The sequence below is a fragment of the Xyrauchen texanus genome, chromosome 26 (genome assembly GCF_025860055.1).
Source record: "Xyrauchen texanus isolate HMW12.3.18 chromosome 26, RBS_HiC_50CHRs, whole genome shotgun sequence".
NCBI classification, from domain to species: Eukaryota; Metazoa; Chordata; class Actinopteri; order Cypriniformes; family Catostomidae; genus Xyrauchen; species Xyrauchen texanus.
The window spans coordinates 7478211-7498072 of NC_068301.1; the positions used below are offsets into that span (position 1 = coordinate 7478211).

At 36.4% G+C, this 19862-nt stretch overlaps 2 protein-coding genes across 8 annotated transcripts in view; one reads left to right on the plus strand and one right to left on the minus strand.

Annotated features, from left to right (window-relative positions):
• Positions 1-10209: 10209 nt before the first annotated feature.
• Positions 10210-16757, plus strand: LOC127619648 (estradiol 17-beta-dehydrogenase 8-like). Of its 2 annotated transcripts, none has more exons than XR_007967592.1 (9): positions 10210-10271; positions 10689-10891; positions 10996-11112; positions 11327-11422; positions 11615-11700; positions 11931-12015; positions 13112-13185; positions 13655-13697; positions 14476-14550. XR_007967592.1 is itself a non-coding variant. In XM_052092606.1 (9 exons), exons 1-9 carry the CDS (start codon positions 10226-10228, stop codon positions 14701-14703), a joined length of 771 nt encoding a protein of 256 aa, XP_051948566.1. In that variant the 5' UTR covers positions 10210-10225; the 3' UTR covers positions 14704-16757. The 2 variants fall into 2 exon arrangements, 1 of the variants encoding a protein (XP_051948566.1); XM_052092606.1 differs by lacking the exon at positions 13112-13185 and adding an exon at positions 14684-16757.
• A 148-nt stretch (positions 16758-16905) lies between these two features.
• Positions 16906-19862, minus strand: part of LOC127619647 (collagen alpha-1(XI) chain-like) — a 53985-nt gene continuing 51028 nt past the window's right edge. For all 6 annotated transcript variants that reach the window (XM_052092601.1, XM_052092600.1, XM_052092602.1 and 3 more), the window contains one exon: positions 16906-17055. In XM_052092601.1, the coding sequence (XP_051948561.1) occupies positions 16909-17055 (147 nt within the window). In that variant the 3' untranslated portion in view covers positions 16906-16908. The remainder of the gene's footprint in view (positions 17056-19862) is intronic.

Sequence of the window (19862 nt, forward strand, 5' to 3'; positions counted from 1 at the left end):
ACCGATATTTGGGCATTTTGAGATTGAGTCGCTTTTTATACGTTTTATAACGTGTCTGCCTTGCCTATTAACCCAATGTTAGCTTTCACTTCTGTCAGTTCCAAAATCTACTGACCATTTTGTCAATAGTAGGGATGCTCCAATGTATCAGCTGGTGATATTTATTGACCAAATAAAAACCATCATCTTATCTGTTATAAGCATAAAAACAACACACTATCTAAAACCCCTGTGAATTTAAATGCACAATCCAGAAATAATAATAGACACAATATGTAACATAAATGTTTTATTCTTTCTCGTTCGCTTTTGTAAATGCTGACAAACTGCCATAAATAGATGTCAACAGTGAATACATCACTTACCTATAGGTTAGATGATGTCTTTCAAAACTCTTTTAAACTTGCAAACTTTGACTGTCTTTTAATGGTCTTTGATTGATTGAATTAAGATTGAAATCACAATATGTCCTTGCGTGGTTACTAAACCATAAAAGGATGTGTTTTTGCATTCAGCACTGTGTGAGCAAGTGGCGCCCTCTAGCGGTCTGGATGGCATTATCTATTATAATACATACAGAATTTAAAAGGGGATTTGTTCCTTGGTTTAAACTTTTTATTTTTCCATGATGTGGTTGACACTTCTGTGGAACTGCCCAACATATGCATAGTATGATTTTGTTATGTTCTTTCATATACAGTACATACATGTAAAATGTTCTGTTGAGATTTGTTGTTTTTTTAACTGCAAAACAGAAGTGTTAAAATGTTTTAGAAGTACAAAATAACCTTCTTTCATATCAATAATCATGTTATATTTAGTTATTTTTGCTTTTTATCTTCTATTCATCTTTTATTGTGTTAAGTGGCAAATTATCTGTATCAGCCTATTTATTTATTTTTTTATCGGTATCATTACCGTACCAATCCGCCATGCCACCCATCATTACTGTACATTCCAGTGAGAAAGCTCACTATGGTCAGCTGACCACACTGGAGTGCCATGCATATGATTTCTACCCCCAGGCCATTAATATCACTTGGCTAATAGATGGATCAAAGGTCACTAATGAAGTGATCTCAACAGAATTCATGGATAATGGGAACTGGAGCTACCAGTCCCATTCATACCTGGAGATGATGCTCAAGAGAGGGGTGAAAGTGTCCTGCCGAGTAGAACATAGCAGTCTGAAAGAACCTCTCGTTGTGCAGTGGGTTAAGTTAAGATAGTGGCCCACTAATTGACTGTCCATTGATTTTCTGTTGTTTTTATGTAATCACCTGAAAATGAAAGGAGTTGATATGTGACCGTGTCTGTCGGCGAGTGAACCGTAACAACCTCACCAACTCAACAACCCATTTATTTATAATTTGTAAATATTACAAATATTGTAAAAACAAATATCTGATCCAGGTCAATATGATGTAAACATAAGGTGGAGATGCCTCAATTGAAATTAAAGTATAAACCAGTTTACATGCCATAGTCTGTAATACTTCTCTGTAGTTTGGTCTGTCACTTTCTCTATCTTCTTTTCCCACACTCGGACTCGAATTACCAGAATTGTAAATCAAGTGGTGGGTTGCTCTTTTTTCCTTATCGGCCTTATTGTGGCTCTTTTTTCCGCATACTGCTACTACAAGAGAAAGCACAGAGGTAAACATTTGCTACTACTGATCCTAAAATAATGCAAGTATTGTCATAACCCAGGAAAGTAAAAGGGTTTTCTTGTCCCCCTCCAGGTTTTATTTCCCTTCCTATCAACTGAGAGCATTTTTACATGGAAGTGATTTTGTGATATGATAAAGTTTGAACCATTACATGGTAGGATTATTTTGTTCTGCATATTTATGTGGATAAATCAATTATTTATACATCATACTACTGTTATCCCTAATTTTCAGAAAAGGTTTGAAAATTGATTGACTTACCTTAACATGATTACCTGTAACATTTGCACAAATAGCTAAACAGCTCTTGTCAGATAATTGATTAAACAGTAATGGAACGGTTAACTTATCTAACAACTAACTCACTAAATTTAGCAGTATTCATGCTTTCAGATGTGTATGTTTAATATTAGGTTAAAAATTACACAAATGTATAAGGTAAAGTGTAGTGTATATTACTACTGGTCACCAAGTTTGTCACCTTTGGACAATTTGAAAGGTATAAATCTGTGCAAAAATAAAGTAGACAGGTAACAACAGAATGAGTGTATGAATGTTGTCCTAGTTTCCATAGTTTGAACTTGTGAATTCATTTGTTTGTTTATTATAAGGACTCTGACTGTCTTTTGAAATTAGGCCAACTTTCTAAAGAAAGCATTTATAGCGTCAGACAGCTACAAAACAATATTTTTTACAGGTAAAATGGCATTTCAGTGACCCCAAGAATGCTCAAAAGTATCAAATAGATTTCTAAACTGGGTCTCTGTAAAACATGCATATTTAGGAGGGATTTGTTATCTTTGTAAAATTATATCTTGAATAAGGAATTCAGAGTGGCTAAAAGAAGCTAATCTGTGAACAAAGTTTTCAGCTAACGACCCTGCATCAGTGTGGAGTGGCCTGAAACAACTTACTAATTACAGGACTCCTACCCCCAACCCTGTGGCGGACCAACGACTGGCTGACGACCTGAATGTGTTCTATTGCAGATTCGAAAGGCCCAATTTCACACCCCACATGCACTCGGACCTTCACTTCACACAAACATTAACACCTCCTTCCACCCCCCTCCTCCCCCGTCCTGCTACACAACCTGCACTCAAGATCTGTGAAGACGATGTGTGCCGTGTCTTTCGGAAGCAAAGGTCAAGGAAGGCTTCAGGCCCAGATGGCATCTCACCAGTGTGCCTTCGTTCCTGTGCTAACCAACTGGACCCCATCTTCACACAGATCTTCAATAGATCACTGGAGCAGTGTGAAGTCCCATGCTGCTTCAAACACTCAATTATTATCCCTGTCCCTAAGAAACCAAAAATCATACTTAAAGACTACAGACCTGTCGCCCTGACATCTGTGGTCATGAAGTCATTTGAGAGACTGGTGTTGGCCCACCTGAAGGACATCACTGGACTCTTTCTGGATCCCCTTCAATTTGCTTATCGAGCAAACAGGTCTGTGGATGATGCAGTCAACATGGGATAGCATCATGTCCTGCAACATCTGGACAAGGATCCTTTTTGTGGACTTCAGCTCGGCTTTCAACACAATCATCCCAACTATTCTCCGGACTAAGTTAAACCAACTCCCTGTTCCCACCTCTACCTGTCAGTGGATTACCAGCTTTCTGACGGACAGGCAGCAGCTTGTGAGGCAGGGACAATTCACTTCCACCACCTGTACCATCAGAACTGGTGCCCCCCAGGAATGTGTGCTCTCCCCACTACTCTTCTCCCTCTACACCAATGACTGCACCACCAAGGACCCCTCTGTCAAGCTCCTGAAGTTTGCAGACAACACCACTGTCATCTGCCTCATCCGAGATGACGATGAGTCTGCCTATAGAAAGGAGGTTGAACGGCTGGCTGTCTGGTGCAGTCAAAACAACCTGGAGCTGAACACGCTCAAAACGGTGGAGATGATTGTGGACTTTAGGAGGAACACCCCAACACTGTCCCCCCTCACCATTCTAAACAGCACTATGGCAGCAGAGGAGTCATTCAGGTTCCTGGGCACTACCATCTCACAGGACCTGAAGTGGGAGATACACATCGACTCCATTGTGAAAAAGGCCCAGCAGATGTTGTACTTCCTTCGCCAGCTGAAGAAGTTCAACCTGCCACAGGCGCTGCTGATACAGTTCTACACAGCTATCATTGAGTCTGTGCTCTGCACTTCAATAATTGACTGGTTTGGTGCAGCTACGACATCAGACATCAGAAGACTACAAAGGACAGTTCGGACTGCTGAGAGGATTATTGGTTGCCCCCTGCCCCCCCTTCAAGAACTATACACTTCCAGAGTGAGGAAAAAGGCTGGTAAAATATCTCTGGACCCCACTCACCATTATATTATACAACATATCCACTTCTGCCATTACATACATTGCACTGTACATAATATACTGTATTTTTGTTCTTTATATAACAGATTTGTAATAGATTTGCACTATGTGTGTGTATGTGGGTATGTATGAAGGTGAGTGTATGTACGTATATGTATAATTATTTATTTTATTCTTATTTTTAATGACCTATGTCTTGCTGCTGTTTTTGGTATTGTTTGTGTTGTTGTGCACTGGAAGCTCCTGTCACCAAGACAAATTCCTTGTATGTGTAAGCAAACTTGGCAATAAAGCTGATTCTGATTCTGATCTTGGGCGGAGAAGCTGCAGATAAAAACACTTGAATTGCATTTACTCGAACAGCCACATGGGAACACAGACTAATTAATTGTTCTCCTTATTTCCTCTGACACCAGTGATGGGTTTTCATTTCAGATCACAGGTGTAATACGGAGGTTCCATTCCTTTTATATGATAAATAAAAGGTATTATTCGCCCCTGACTTTTACTTGTATTTTTGTGTTAATGTTGTTTACGTTTTCTTTCAAATTAAATGACTTTTAGCTAGTTAGGGAGGCTGACCAATAGCGCTGTACTGGCCTAGAATATTAAACACGATGGGTGTATTTTTCGTAAAAATAAAAAAATAAAAAATGTTTTATGTAAAATCAAACATAAACAATCGTGTAAAGAGTCTAAGACAGTGGGCTTACATTTTAGGCCTAAACGCTGCAGTTGAGGTGTTTTACACCTGTGCTGTCCTTCGACTACGGTATTGACCGACGCAGTGTCCTTTCCAGGCGTGTTAATTTCATATTCATCCCATTGGGTTGTTTAATGCCTTGTGATGATGTCCCTTCTCTTATTTCGCAAATTTGTCAATCTTCTTTTTAAATATAATCTAATAAACAAAAATACAGATATATTAAAAATAGCTTACATATTAGACACATGACATCCTATACTGTAACTTAAAGAACCAAAATGCAGGGGTGGTTCTAGACCATTTTGATTGGGGGTCCAGGGTGGGACCAGGTGTGCTTGAAGGGGGGTGGGGGAGGGGTTATAATGTATTATACCTTAAATGTCCCTGTACACATATAAAACATAATTTGCTGTTTTAATATTTGCAGACATGCATTGTTTTTAAAGACAAGCAAAGATTCACCAAATTTGAATGAAATGTTTAAAATATAAAAATCATTATTTGAAATATATAAACAAACAGGCTCATGACAAATGTTTCAGTTAGTCACTACACCCTAACATTCTGGTTTTACCCACAAAGGTTAAGCCATAATGCTATGCTGTTCTTTAGATTGACAAATTCAGTAACATTCTAGGGTAAAATTTATGATTTATAGGTAGAATTTAATCAGTAGGCTTTAATCGACATGTACATTTCTTGTAAATGGTCACTTCAAGATTCTTTTAAGAATTTTTAAGCACATTTTTAAATTCCCTAATTCTGGTCCAGTGTAACAAGTGCATTTTTAAATATATCTATCTCAATGACTATGAATTAAAAAAGTGGCATGCATCTAAGTGACCAATAAGATGGTTTTAATGTGCAATTTTTAATCATTTTTATGTCTGTCAGTGTCTATGTGCATTCCTTATTGAGCACTCTTATAAGAGAATGTGGTTGCTAATATCAAGCTCAATTCTCTGTTTTTGAGCACACATGTTCTTCTCCCTTATTATTGATGTGCGCATTAAGTATTTGATTGATAAATGGTGTTCATAAAGGAGACATTGTGTTTGTTATCTTCCCTGTAAACTATTTAGTGCTTCTCTTGCTTTTTGTTTGCAAGAAAAGCAGCAGGATCAACTCTGAAGCTTTGTTCTCTCTCTCCTGGTTAGTTGCACATTTGCTTTTTATTCTCGCACCTACCCAACAGTATACCAATATTAATCTGTATATATTATTAGGTTGAAGTGATGAGCTGTATAAGAGCATTTCTCAGTGAAGATAAGGCATTTATTTGGGCTTTAGTGGGTTGGTTTTTAAGGGTTCCGATTTTCTGTTTTTAAGTGTATTCATAATAAATTTGCCCATGCAGGTGTGGTGTGGCCATGTATAAAGCTAGCTGCTGTTTCTTCATACCTGCTTCTTTACATCTGTTCCTGCATGCTGTTTCATCAGTCACTTCACTGTTCCTTTTTTTTTTTTTTGCCAAACATGTTGCACTACATATGTTTTGTTTCTGCATTGTACAGTGCAAAACATTAATCTAAAGACAGTGGAAAAAGTACCTAATTATTAGTACTGCATGTTGTTCCAGAAATGAAAACCTGACAGATACACATACAATTTTTTTTTATAAGGATTGCTTGGAAAATAAGAGCGATCTAACGAGTTTGGCTCTGGTGCATTCACTGAGGTAAAAAATCTGATCCAGATCGGGTTTTGTGATAATAACATGGGAAATTGTGCTATAAAAGTAAGTTACACCAGCATGTATAATCTATATTAAGCAGAACTGAAACTGGAGCAGGCAGGTCCAAAGATGCAAAACTAACGCTGAACTTCTACCTTATCTCCAGAAGTTGTTGGCTCGCTATTCGTTTGACATTCATTTTCTCCTATCTGTGCTCTCTGGAGTCAATCATTTTACAATGATATCATTAGCACATATAGGTATAAGAATATACGACTATAGGCATAATAGGCTACAGGCATTAAACATTGACCTCAAATGGTCAACGCTTATTGTAGCTGGAGAATTAAATGCTAAAATTGCTCCGATGGGCTTTCAGCGCTTGTAAGGGACCTACAGCACAAAAATGTCGGAGGTGTCCAAGTATTCATTCATTAATTCAATGAAATTGTAAGTTGTGCATACAATCTTTAGAATGTGTAAATGTTTTTTAATAAGTGTTTAAGACAGAACATGCAAGGCAAATCCGATATGCTCCGAAGTTTTTCAAAAAAATATATGAAGGTGCTCTTGAATGAGGAAATAATAAGGCAATTGCATTGAACATTTTGACACCAGTAAGGTTTTAGCATAGTGTGTGGACTTTTCAGACGATCTCTTTTGAACCATAAGAGAATATTTAATCAATATTAAACTTTAATTAAACTTTACCCTACTAAATATTATTATGCAGACATAATGTGACCATCCACATCTCTTTCCGTCCTTGTTAGAGCCAGTTGTCCTTTGTCTTTGAAGTCTTTTGTAGTTACCCCTTTGTATGAAATCTTTTTTGGGCAATTTCAAGCATTGTATAGCCTTCATTCCTCAAAACAATGATTGACTGACGAGTTTCTAGAGAAAGTTTCTTTTTTGCCATTTCTGACCTAATATTGAACTTAAGATATGCCAGTTTATTGCATACTGTGGCAACTCAAAAACGTTAGCTTTCAGCAGTGTTTGATATAATGGCAAGTGATTTTCTAGTGCCATATTACCAATTTAGCACGATTACTCAAGGATAAGGTGTTGGAGTGATGACTGCTGGAAATGGGGTCTGTCTAGATTTGATAAAAAATAATAATAATTATTATTATTTTTCAAATAGCAATGGAGCTGTTTTTTTACTTTAGTAATGTCCCGACTAAACTTTGTGGTAAATTAAAATACCAATTTCATTCCGGAACAGCAAAATCTGTATATTATTCCAAGCTTTTGACCGCCTGTGTATATGGTGGCTATCAGAATATTTGTAATGTGAAATAATGTTTGTTAAAAACAAACAAACAAACACAGAGATCCGCTTCATTGCGTTATTATTGTACAATGATTTCAGAAGATCCAAAACTTTAGATAGAGTTTGATATTTATATGTATTCCTAAATAACAAACTCGATTTGCCTAATTTAGAAAAGCATGGTATTTCAGCAGGAACATCTTTGCTTTGACATCTATTCTCTTGTTCAGTGTGAATAGAAAAAGTGATGAGTGAACAAATGACTTGCTCTTATCATCTGATCGTGGCTGCATTTCTCTTCTAGTGCTTTTAGATCTTAGTGCTGCATTCGACACGATAGATCACGACATTCTCTTGAATAGGCTGGAGAATTATGTTGGAATTTGTGGAGTGGCACTAGCATGATTTAGGTCATATTTAGCAGACCGCTACCACTTTGTCTATGTAAATGAGGAATTGTCAAACCAAACAAAAGTAAAGTATGGAGTGCCACAGGGATCAGTTTTAGGGCCTCTGCTTTTCTCCATGTATACGCTTCCCCTGGGAGATATTATCAGGAATCGTGGAATAAGTTTCCACTGTTATGCTGACGATACACAACTTTACATTTCTTGAAAACCTGGTGAAATTTCACAATTCTCAAAATTAGCAGACTGTATCAATGAAATAAAAGATTGAAAGGCCAGAAATTTCCTTCTACTTAATTCTGAGAAAACAGAGGTTCTAATTATTGGACCAAAAAACTCTAAAAATAAGCAACTAAAATATAATTTGACTCTAGATGGATGTACTGTTACATCATCTTCAACAGCGAAGAACTTAGGTGTTATATTTGATACCAATCTGTCCTTTGAAAATCAAATTACAAATGTTTGTAGAACAGCATTCTTCCACCTAAGAAATATTGCTAAATTAAGGCATATGCTCTCGGTTGCTGATGCCGAAAAACTAATTAATGCGTTCATGACCTCAAGACTAGATTATTGTAATGCATTACTGGGAGGATGTCCAGCAAGATCAATAAATAAACTTCAATTGGTTCAAAATGCAGCAGCCAGAGTGCTGACGAGAACTAAGAAATATGATCATATTAGCCCCATTTTATCATCGTTACATTGGATACATGTTAAATTCCGTATTGATTTTAAAATTCTGTTAACTACGTACAAAGCTTTGAATGGTCTAGCTCCGCAGTACTTAAGTGATCTTCTAACACGCTATATTCCAACACGTTCATTAAGATCGCAAAATTCTGGCCTTTTAATAGTTCCTAGAATATCAAAATCCACAAAAGGAGGAAGATCCTTTTCATATTTGGCTCCTAAACTATGGAATAGTCTCCCAAACACTGTTCGAGATGCAGACACACTCTCTCAGATTAAGTCTAGACTAAAGACTCATCTATTTAGCCAGGCATACACCTAATTTATCCTCCAACCCACAATTAGGCTGCTTTAGTTGGGTCTGCCGGAACCAGAAACCAGAAACATTGAGCATGATCTTCAACTCTGCAATAAATTAAATGGCATCTACGCTTACATCTTTTCATTTGTTTCCATGTCTCAACCTCGGGACTCCTATCCTGAGGTCACCAGAACCGGCTGGATCCAGCACCATTCCTGCTTCATGTTGGACTCACTGCTACATGTTGCAGAATGATGATGACTAAATGCAGCCGGTGCCATACATCACTTCAGTCTATTATGACGGACTTCAGAGGATGAAATGATGCCAACTCCAACCTGCATCACCTCGGTCTATTTATGGACTACGATCCTGAAATGAAATGCTTAGACTAACTATTGCCAACAAAAGCCTTCATCAGCCAATTAACAAGGACAATTGCATCTATGTGAACTTCTGCAATTAATCAAGATGGACTTCAAAGACTTTGGTCATTAATCTTACAGTTCAAACACAATCTATGTTTAATCACTGACCCTTAACACTTAGTTTAATAATTTTAAACCATGATTTTACCTACACATAATTAATATTTACATTACATTCATAATGTTAGCCAGAGGGGAACTGGCCCCCACAGTGAGTCTGGTTTCTCCCAAGGTTATTTTTCTCCATTAATCTACATCTTATGGAGTTTTGTGTTCCTTGCCACAGTCGCCTACAGCTTGCTCACTGGGGTTATTAATACAATTATCATTTAATTATTTTTAAACACTATTAAAAATCGTATTTTATCTAAATTACACAATGATGATTAATCGACTTTATAGACATTACAGTTTTATCGTCTGTTAATTCTGATAGTCTGTAAAGCTGCTTTGAAACGATGTGTGTTGTGAAAGGCGCTATACAAATCAAATTGACTTGACTTGAACCAAAATATCGGAAGAGATACAATTCCTTCCTACATAAAGTTCACACAGCACATTTGTCAGATGCACAAATCACATCTGATTTAACTCAGTCTGTTGAAGGACTACAGAAGATTTTTAGTCTCAGTCCCCTTAATGACTTTGAAAGTCAAGGGGTCTTAAAAGTGAATTTGGTGGCACCTAGTGGACACTGTTGGAACTGCATTGCACTGTTGACTGTCATGGCGGCGTCCTCACGTCTCATTTCGAGGTTGACATTAGTGACGGGTGAGATTGTTTTTTTTTTTTAATTTTAATGTGGAAACATATCAATAGTGTACACATTTGTTTTACAAATCATACAGCTAAATTCTCGTTCAGTGCTCTCGAAAACACCCCTGTTATATCTGGTACCTGAGCACGTAAAACAAAATACTAGCGAAAGAGCACAGTAATGATGGTAATATTTGTATAAACTGTCTTGTCTGCACGTTTAAAGTCTTGAATCTTGAATTTCGGTACTTAAATACAGGACATAAATCGTTTGAACCTTTTTCAATCATTAAACCATCAGACATTGATTTGCATTGTGTTCTATGTGATTGGTCTTTGTTTGCTAAAGTTGTAAATATCAGATATTCGTTTATCATATTAGAGGTCAGACTGTGTCCTAACTTAGGGTTACCCATCGTCTTTTTGTGTCAGGGGGTGGCAGTGGCATTGGCAGGGCAGTGTGCCAGAGATTTGCCACTGAAGGTGCATCTGTGATTGTGGCTGACTGCAATGAGGAATCAGCCAATCAGACCCTGGAACTCATGTCACGTGACCTCAAAGGTCAGGTGCACATGGCACTGGGGGTGGACGTGTCATCAAAGGACAGTGTGGAGAAACTAGTGACAAGTATACAAGTATGACAGGGATTGGATGAATTATGTTCCAGTGAAGCATTCCAGTCTCGTTATTTCATAATTATGGTATATTCATAATCTGTTTATTGTTGGGATTCTTGCAGCGTCACTACTTCCAACCGCCCTCTGTATGTGTGAATGCTGCCGGGATCACACAAGATGAATTTCTTCTTAAAATGGAAGAAGAGGATTTTGATAAAGTCATTGGCATTAACCTAAAGGTAATACTGTCTGGAAAGTAACTATATTATATAATAATTGCCCCAAGAAAAAATATACCCATTATACCGCACAAAAGCCATTTTTTAAAAGGCAGTTTTTGCTTTTGAATGCACAGAGAGAAAAATATCTTTATCTGATGTTGGGGAGATTGCCTATTCAAATTCTCCCAATCTATTCCTTCGTTTCTCTCTCTTAATTCACTCTCAATTTTAGGGCACATTTCTTATGACTCAGGCAGTATCCAAGGCTCTAGTTTCGGCAGGTGCCCCGAAGGGCTCCATCATCACTGTGGGCAGTATCGTGGGCAAGGTCGACCATTTACAACATGCAGCATGCATGTATTGTTTAGTAGTGCTTAAAAGATTAATTTACTAATTTTACTTATTACAGTGAGCATTTAACATTATTCACCAAACTGTCCAAACCACTGATGGTTACAAAAGTCATTCACATTTTCAGGCCTATAGCTACATGTATTTTTTTGTCTTTGATTGGCTTTAGGTTGGGAATATTGGCCAGGCAAACTACTCGGCTTCTAAAGCAGGGGTGGAGGGACTTACTAGGACTGCAGCCAAAGAACTGAGCAAGTATGTGACCATATAACTCTGACGTCACACAGTAACAAGACCTGTAATTTCCAAACACCCTGCGGCCTTATAGATGTTTTCTTTGGGGTTTGTGGAGTCACTGTTCACTCATGCTGATATAGTGCTTCAATTAAAAAAAACAAATTCTATATTTAGAGAGAAACTGCCTCAGTGTGATTGCAAATTGCATACTGAGTAGAAAAACTAGTATATTATTGAATCACTTTCAGATTTGGGATACGTTGCAACTGTGTGCTACCGGGATTCATCAGTACACCCATGACGGATCAAGTGCCAGAGAAAGTGATCAGTAAAGTAAGGGAGAATTTATCTGCATTATAACGTTTGTGAGAAATAATATTGGGTTTCATATTTATCCACACAAATAAATGTATGTGTGAAGTTTTATGTTATGTTTTTTAGGCATTGTGTGACTATGGAGTTACTACTTTAAAGTAGGGCTGTCAATCGATACGTTTTTACTTTTTGTAGTTAATTACATGAAGTGCCGACTAATTGAATTAATCGCATATCAATATTTACTGTGAAAGGCAATAAGTCTATAAGACGTATGTCAATGTCCCGGATGTCAATAAGACATTCAGCAGATGTCTTTTAGACGTTTATGATAAATATAAATATAAATATTTAAGTCCTTCTTTACTATCCACAGTTTTCCTGAGCAACCACTAGGCGGCACCATGATGATTCTAATTGCCTGTTTTCTAAGTCTGATCTCGTGACGCAGTGTAAATCTAACCAAAACGAGCGATCCAGATGAAGAACAACAACCAGTGTTATTTGGAGTAAACATTTATTTCACACTTAGTTTGTGCAGTTGTTGGCTGTCATAATAAATCAAAGTAGTTTATGATATCACCTCGGACCATCACTTCATGTCATCTACTCGGGTGAGGCATACTTACCCACTTTGCTTTAACAGTCGGTCTGTTAATGACTTTGAAAGTCAAGGGGTCTTAAAAGGGAATTTTGGTGGCACCTAGTGGACACTGTTGGAACTGCATTGCACCGTTGACTGTCATGGCGGCGTCCTCACGTCTCATTTCGAGGTTGACATTAGTGACGGGTGAGATTGTTTTTTTTTAAAGATTTTAATGTGGAAACATATCAATAGTGTACACATTTGTTTCACAAATCATACAGCTAAATTCTCATTTAGTGCTTACGAAAACACCCCTGTTATATCTGGTACTTGAGCATGTAAAACAAAATCCCAGCGTAAGAGCACAGTAATGATGGTAATATTTGTCTGCACGTTTAAAGTGTTTTTCTTGAAACTTGAATTTCGGTACTTAAATACAGGACATAAATTGTTTGAACCTTTTTCAATCATTAAACAATCAGACATTTTCTGTAAATGTAATACTTTCCCCACTAATAATATATGCAGATGCAGGTGAAAACACTGCAGACCGGAAATTGAACACTGATGAATCGTCGAACACTTCCGTGTTCAGGAAAAAGGTGGATAAATCTCCACTTTCACTTCCACATTCTTCTTCTTTTTCTTCTTTTTTTTTTTTGGTGGATGATTAACATTTTTTGTGCATATCGCCACCTACTGGGCAGGGAGGAGAATTAATGGCAAAAAAGGACTTAAATATTGATCTATTTCTCACCCACACCTATCATATCACTTCTGAAAATATAGATTTAACCACTGGAGTCTTATGGATTATTTTTAAGCTGCTTTAGTGTTGTTTTTGGACTTTCAAATTTCTGGCCACCATTCACTTGCATTGTATGGACCTACAGAGCTGAGAAATTCTTCCAACAATTCTTACGTATGGATCGGGGCTGTGATAAACAACATTTTTATGACATAATTTTTTTACATAATTAATCACTCAAAATGTTCTCTTTAAATTGACAGCCCTAATTAAAAATCTCACACATTGTAACTTTGTGCACTACTTTTGTATGTTTTGTTCAGCTCACATCCATTATTCCAATGGGAAGAATGGGGGAGCCTGCTGGTAAATCATAATATATTTTATTATATAAAAATATTTTCACAACTGCAATAGTGAGTACCGTACTAAACAATGTTCTAATAATATGTTTGAATGATTAGAATATGTAAGCTTTTAAACAAGTGTCTCAGTTAAGTATTACTACTTACTGCTTGGCCAAAACACACAAAAAAGTTGACGTTTGGATTTAAATAAGCAGATACTTAAGAGCCTATGATTGGGTCATTATCCAAGGCTCAGCAACATTATGCAGCAATAAAAGGAAGTCAGCTGACTACTTGAATGCACTGAATGACCTGGTTATCACATCAATGGAATTTTTCTTCCTTGACATATTCCAGGATGACAATGCCAAGATTCATCAGGCTCAAATTGTGAAAGAGTGGTTCAGAGAGCATGAGGAATCATTTTCACACATGAGTTGGCCACCACAGAGTCCTGACCTTAAACCTATTGAATGTCTTTGGGATGTGCTGGAGAAGACTTTATACTTTTGATGACTGTCCCGTCATCAATATAAGATCTTGCCCAAAATTAAGTCAACTTGGGATGGAAATAAATGTTGTGACGTTGCATTCGTTTTTCAAAACAATGCCACAACGAAAGCATGACATAATCCAAGCTAAAGGCGATACGACAAAATATTAGAGTGTACAACATTTGTTTTTTGGCCAGGCAGTGTATTTGTATTATGCATTCTGCTTGTAAAGACATTTAGTCATTGTTGTTTGCTTTAGCTTTATTTTCTTTCGCTTACTCCTGGTTGTCTTTCTGTCTGCAGAAGTCGCTGATGCATGTGCCTTTCTTGCTTCCGATGACAGTCGATATATTACTGGAATCAGCATTGAAGTTGCTGGTAAGAAGCTTGCATTAAACTTATTTTTAGCAGAAAAACTAAAAGAAATGCATATGACTTCAATTAGAAATATGTTGTTCTCCAATTTAATCAGTTTATTTTTAATTAATATGAACTTTCCTCATTAATACAGGTGGCCTTTTCATTGGCTGACAACACTCTACTATCTACTGTCGAAAGTCTCCAAATTGTGCCTTCATCCTTTAAAGTGAATTAATTGTCCTTGTAAAAATTCATTTTAATTGCTGTAAAAGTAATGTTTGTAAAAAATGTAATAAATGATACTAAAAATGATATATATTTATACAATTGAAGTGTGAATATTTATTTTGTACTCAACCCAATTAAAAACTAAACAAAAAAACAATTAAGTTCACACAGGAGGAAATGCGTTGATGTGTGGTTTAATGGGAAAGTTTGGACCGGAAACAACATCGTCAAATAATTAAGACAGTTAACAGTTCAAAACCCAAACTAAAAAAAGCTGAAACAAAATTAGGAGTAAATCATAACATTTGTTAATAGTTGAATAATAATAATAAAAAAGTTATTTGGAGGAAAATGGCCAGATTTCATGCAAATTGGTTCACTGAGACATGTGAAGACATCTAATGTGGGTTGGAGATCTTGATTTTGAGCTGTTTCAAAGAAAGAAGAAAAATGGGACTTTGGCACAGACAAATGAAGAGGCAGATAAAATATTAACAGGATAACAGGAGATGGGTTCAAGAAAAACAAAGGAGTCCAACAGCTCTTTAAATAGATTATATATTACATCATAGCACCATATGGTTTTAGCACCATATTTCCATATTTTGTAAAGATAAATGTGTCTTTCACTGACAAAAGCAAACCGAGCCGTATTGTCCTTGTGAAAAAACCACACAAACAACTTTTAATTCACAAATAATTTTTGTAGCTTTTCATTCCCCTCTTCTTGTTTTAAAAAAGAAAACAATATACATAAAAAAACAAGCAAACTATATTTCCCAACTGCCTCCTTCCCTCTCTTTCTTCTGTCCCTTCTCCACTGTTGCCTGAAAATGAGAACATTTTGATCTTTTTGTTGTCTTCACTTCCACTAAACTGTCCTAAGCCTCTAGCTGCAAATGAACTGCATTGAAATAATGCAACATTACCTGATATCACCAATAATTGATCACAAGCAGGTATAATTCATACAGAGAAGGCAGACATGCTGTCTGGGGTTTAATTGACATATTTAATAGACTGATGAGGAAATTACAGATGAAACACCACATTACTTTGTACTGTGAGTATTTTGGTCATTTTCTTGTGAGCACCTGTTTGTTTCACAAAATAAATACAATAAAATATTATTTCTGTACAAATGGTTCTAATGCACAATTCCAGCCGGAGCACTGTCCACATAAATGGTCAATGTTGGATCAAAATTGCACAAAGTGTGCATTCAGTCATTTACAAACATGAAAGATTGTCAGACAAAATGCAAATGTAAGTATATATATCTACTGATATGGCTGAAGTTATAATGGCTCCTGTAGAGAAATACTGGACTGGTAAGTTGGCAGTATGTTCACGGCATGAATTGTAAATTCTTACAGATTTCATCATCTATAATAAATGTACAACAATATCAAGTTCAGTACAATTTTACACTGTAAATGGCTTTCATTGCATATACTTGGTAAGTTCAATTTCTAGTAAGACTTTATTACAGTACTGAAAGGGTTCATTTTTTTTCTCTCATAATGGCATAAATTCACCTTGTAATTGAAAATTTTATCCATTCCTCAGTTTGAATTTTGTACCTGCAGAATCTATTCTATATATGGTAAGGAAGGAAGTGAAGTGTATGAGGGGGTGGAGCTTGCACAGGACTATGAAAGGAACAATCAGGCATGGAGGTTGGAAGAGTGGAAAATCTCAGTAGAGAAACAGTGGGGAGGGGAGATGTAGGAGAGAGGGGGCCAGAACTTTAGGCTTTTCTGCAGGAGCTGACTCTTTACGCCAGCTGTATCTGCTCAAACACACTTCTGTTACTCGTCTGAATACACCACCATGTTCATCAATATCTTCTCTCCTCTCTTGCAAGAACGCTTCGACATGACTCTCTTCTCCTCTGTTGTCCATCCATTGCTGGGTGTGTTTTTCCCTGGGCATGTACATGTGTGCAACTTTGTTTCACAACAATGCGTGTATGTATGAATTTATGTATGCGTCCCACCTATTAAACGTAACTTCAAATGTCTTTATTAGTGTTGACACATGGTTGTATTTATGTCAAGTGCATGTTAAGTGTGTGTATGTGTGCTTAATGTGTGTGTCTTTTGTATTTGTGATTGTATTCCCCTTGCCTTCAGCATGTGTGTGTTTTTATCCCAGGAAACAGACAGGTCCCACTTCAAAACCAAATTTCTGATTGTCCTCCCCAAAGTCTGATATCTTGATGTCCAGCAGAGGGAGCTGCTCCACCTGTGGGGTGTTCACCTCCAGCACTGTCCTGTCAAAACCTTTACGATACTGCAGGGAGAGAAAAAGAGAAATACATTTGAGAGGAAAGATTGAATACTATCTAAAGTAGATAGTAAAACATTCTAGAAAAAAGACTAAATAAAATATAGCTGCAAGCAGCAATGACAGGCTCAAGAACCATTGGTCCATTTCCAGCCTGTGACTTTTGGATAACAATGCAGGATGGTCACATGCATTTGTTAGAGTAAACAAGACACCATGTTGAACCTTCTGCTCAGACATAATGGTTAACAACATTGATGTGTGTGGCAAATGTAATAAATGTGTGTAACATGTCAAATATAAAAAATTCCCATACTTTATTAAATTTGACACTAGTCTGAGTAAATCTGATGTGATGGGTGAAAATAAGAGGGGTTGTTTTTTCAGTCTATTCGAAGTGTCATATCTATTGTTGCCAGCTGATGGCCCTATGACCATGACCAACCCTATCCACATTCATGTCATAAGTGTGATTAAATATATGGTGTGTCAAAATACACCCGAGTATAGATGTACATTCGAAACTACACATGCTGTACAATACCATTCAATATATAAAAAATCCATTCACAATTTAGCAGCTTCAATGTCTTGGCATAATATTGTCTAAATGTAGTGACAGTCTCATGAATCCCCTAGGAGGAGTATTTAAAAGTTCAGGGCCTGCAATCAAAAAAAGAACAATACCAAATTCAATCCAAAATGGTGAACTTCCTGTTGGGCGGAGCTCAAGACTATTTTTCAAAGTTGTCCTGCTTGATGAGAACAATATATGTACCAAGTCTGGTGACTGTAGGTGAAAATGACCCCATCACTTTAGACAAAAGGTGACGCTACAGAGCTCGCCTTACATGCCCATGTGTGACCTTTTGTCCAGGCCTAATGGCCGACAACTCTGACGTGTGTGCAAACTTTCATACGTTTTTAAGCATGTTAAGTGCCCCAAAACCTTGAAAAGAAGAAGAAGAATCCTTAGATGAACAATAGGTCCTCTGCACTTTCAGTCATTGGGCCCTAATAATGTAACCAAGACATGATTTGCACTTTGCGTATTTAGCCCACTCCACACCAAACTGTGACTTTGAGAATCGTCATATTTTAGTTGCAAATGTATCTTCTTATAGAACCAAAATAAATGGAATTGTAAAGGAAATAACACTTTACAATAAGGTTCTATATTTTAACATTACTAACTTTTTCTATTTCTATATTTTACAGCATTAATTAATGTTGGTTAATGAATTAAAATAAAATTGTTACTAAGTTTATAATTGATGTAAACTTTTATTGAAAAAAATGTATGTTGAAATTAACATTAACCATTTGTTAGTTGATGTTAACTAATGCAGTTAAGTAATGTTAATAAATACAACCTTTTTGTAAAGTGATACCCATTTTTTTGTTGCAGACAAGGCATTCTTATAGTAGCCTCAAAACTACTTTAAATTAATTTTATTTATAAAATCATAATGCATTTTTACAAATAAAATAAAACCAAACTGCAACTTTTGTGAAATGTTTGTTGAGTTTTTTTTAAATTTAATTTCTTTATTGGGCACATGTGCACCAAAATAATTGTTTTAATGTTAACCTCCTGAGACCCCGCATCCACATGCGGGACATTATATTTTGGCTTTGCCATAAGCAATGCATAATTTAATTTAAACCGACTGATCTCAGTTAGGGAGGCTAAATTTTTACATTAAAACATGTTTCAAAAAGAGTATCTGTGCCAAAAGAGTAGTCTCTAGTTTAATCCGATATGCTATTTTAAAAATGTCATCGATTTATCGCAAAACGGCACGCTGTTAAACAAAGTATGTGGACTATAGGCTCATTTTCCTTAAAATATCCCATATTCACAGAGTGTTATCACACTGAGAATCAACGGATGCACCCAAAAGCTGGAAAATGTTGCTTTATACAGAGTAGGATGAACATATGGTGCATTTTGAACTGTTCTGAGACCAGACAGCACACTGAAGGTTAAGACATTCTCTAATTAGGGAGCAAGGGAGCATCCTATTGCTTTCCTATGCAGCTAAATGCAATCACTCCTAAAATATGTCCAAAAGTTCAGTTTCAGGCTGCAGATGATGCTTGGACCACTCAACATGTTTGTCAGACATGTGACAATTGTAATCAGAACATAGATTCTGAATTTATAATGTATAAATGTATTTTAACAGTTGGCAGTAATTGAATGATGCTGGCCATTACTTTGAATCAGAATGAATAATCTAGCTTGGTATTATTTAATATTTCACAACTTACTCCCGCTGTCCACATACACCCCGGTCAAAAGTTTTGAAACACTTGACTGAAATGTTTCTCATGATCTTAAAAATCTTTTCATCTGAAGGTGCATACTTAAATGTTTGAAATTAGTTTTGTAGACAAAAATGTGATTGTCCCACCATATTACTTTATTTCATTATACAATTAAAATTTTATAATATAGAAAATATATATAATAAAGAAAAGCAGCCAATAAGTGCCCAACATAGATGGGAACTCCTTCAATACTGTTTAAAAAGCATCCCAGGGTGATACCTCAAGAAATTGGTTGAGAATATGTCAAGAGTACATGTCTGCAAATTCTAGGTAAAGGGTGACAACTTTGAAGAGGCTAAAATATAACACAGTTTTGACTTATTTTGTATTTTGTTTAGTCACAACACAATTCCCATAGTTCCATTTATGTTATTCCATAGTGTTGATGACTTACTATTATTCTAAAATGTGAAGAAAAAAATTAAATAAAGAATGAGTAAGTGTTTAAAACCTTTTGACCGGTAGTGTATGTGGACATA

Bases quoted from the DNA above. Each gene is read 5' to 3' on its own strand.
- LOC127619648 (XM_052092606.1), top strand. From the start codon at position 10,226: ATGGCGGCGTCCTCACGTCTCATTTCGAGGTTGACATTAGTGACGG. The intron at 12,016-13,654 runs GTAAGGGAGAAT...TGTTTTGTTCAG, and splicing joins CAGAGAAAGTGATCAGTAAA to CTCACATCCATTATTCCAAT. The intron at 13,698-14,475 runs GTAAATCATAAT...TTCTGTCTGCAG, and splicing joins AAGAATGGGGGAGCCTGCTG to AAGTCGCTGATGCATGTGCC.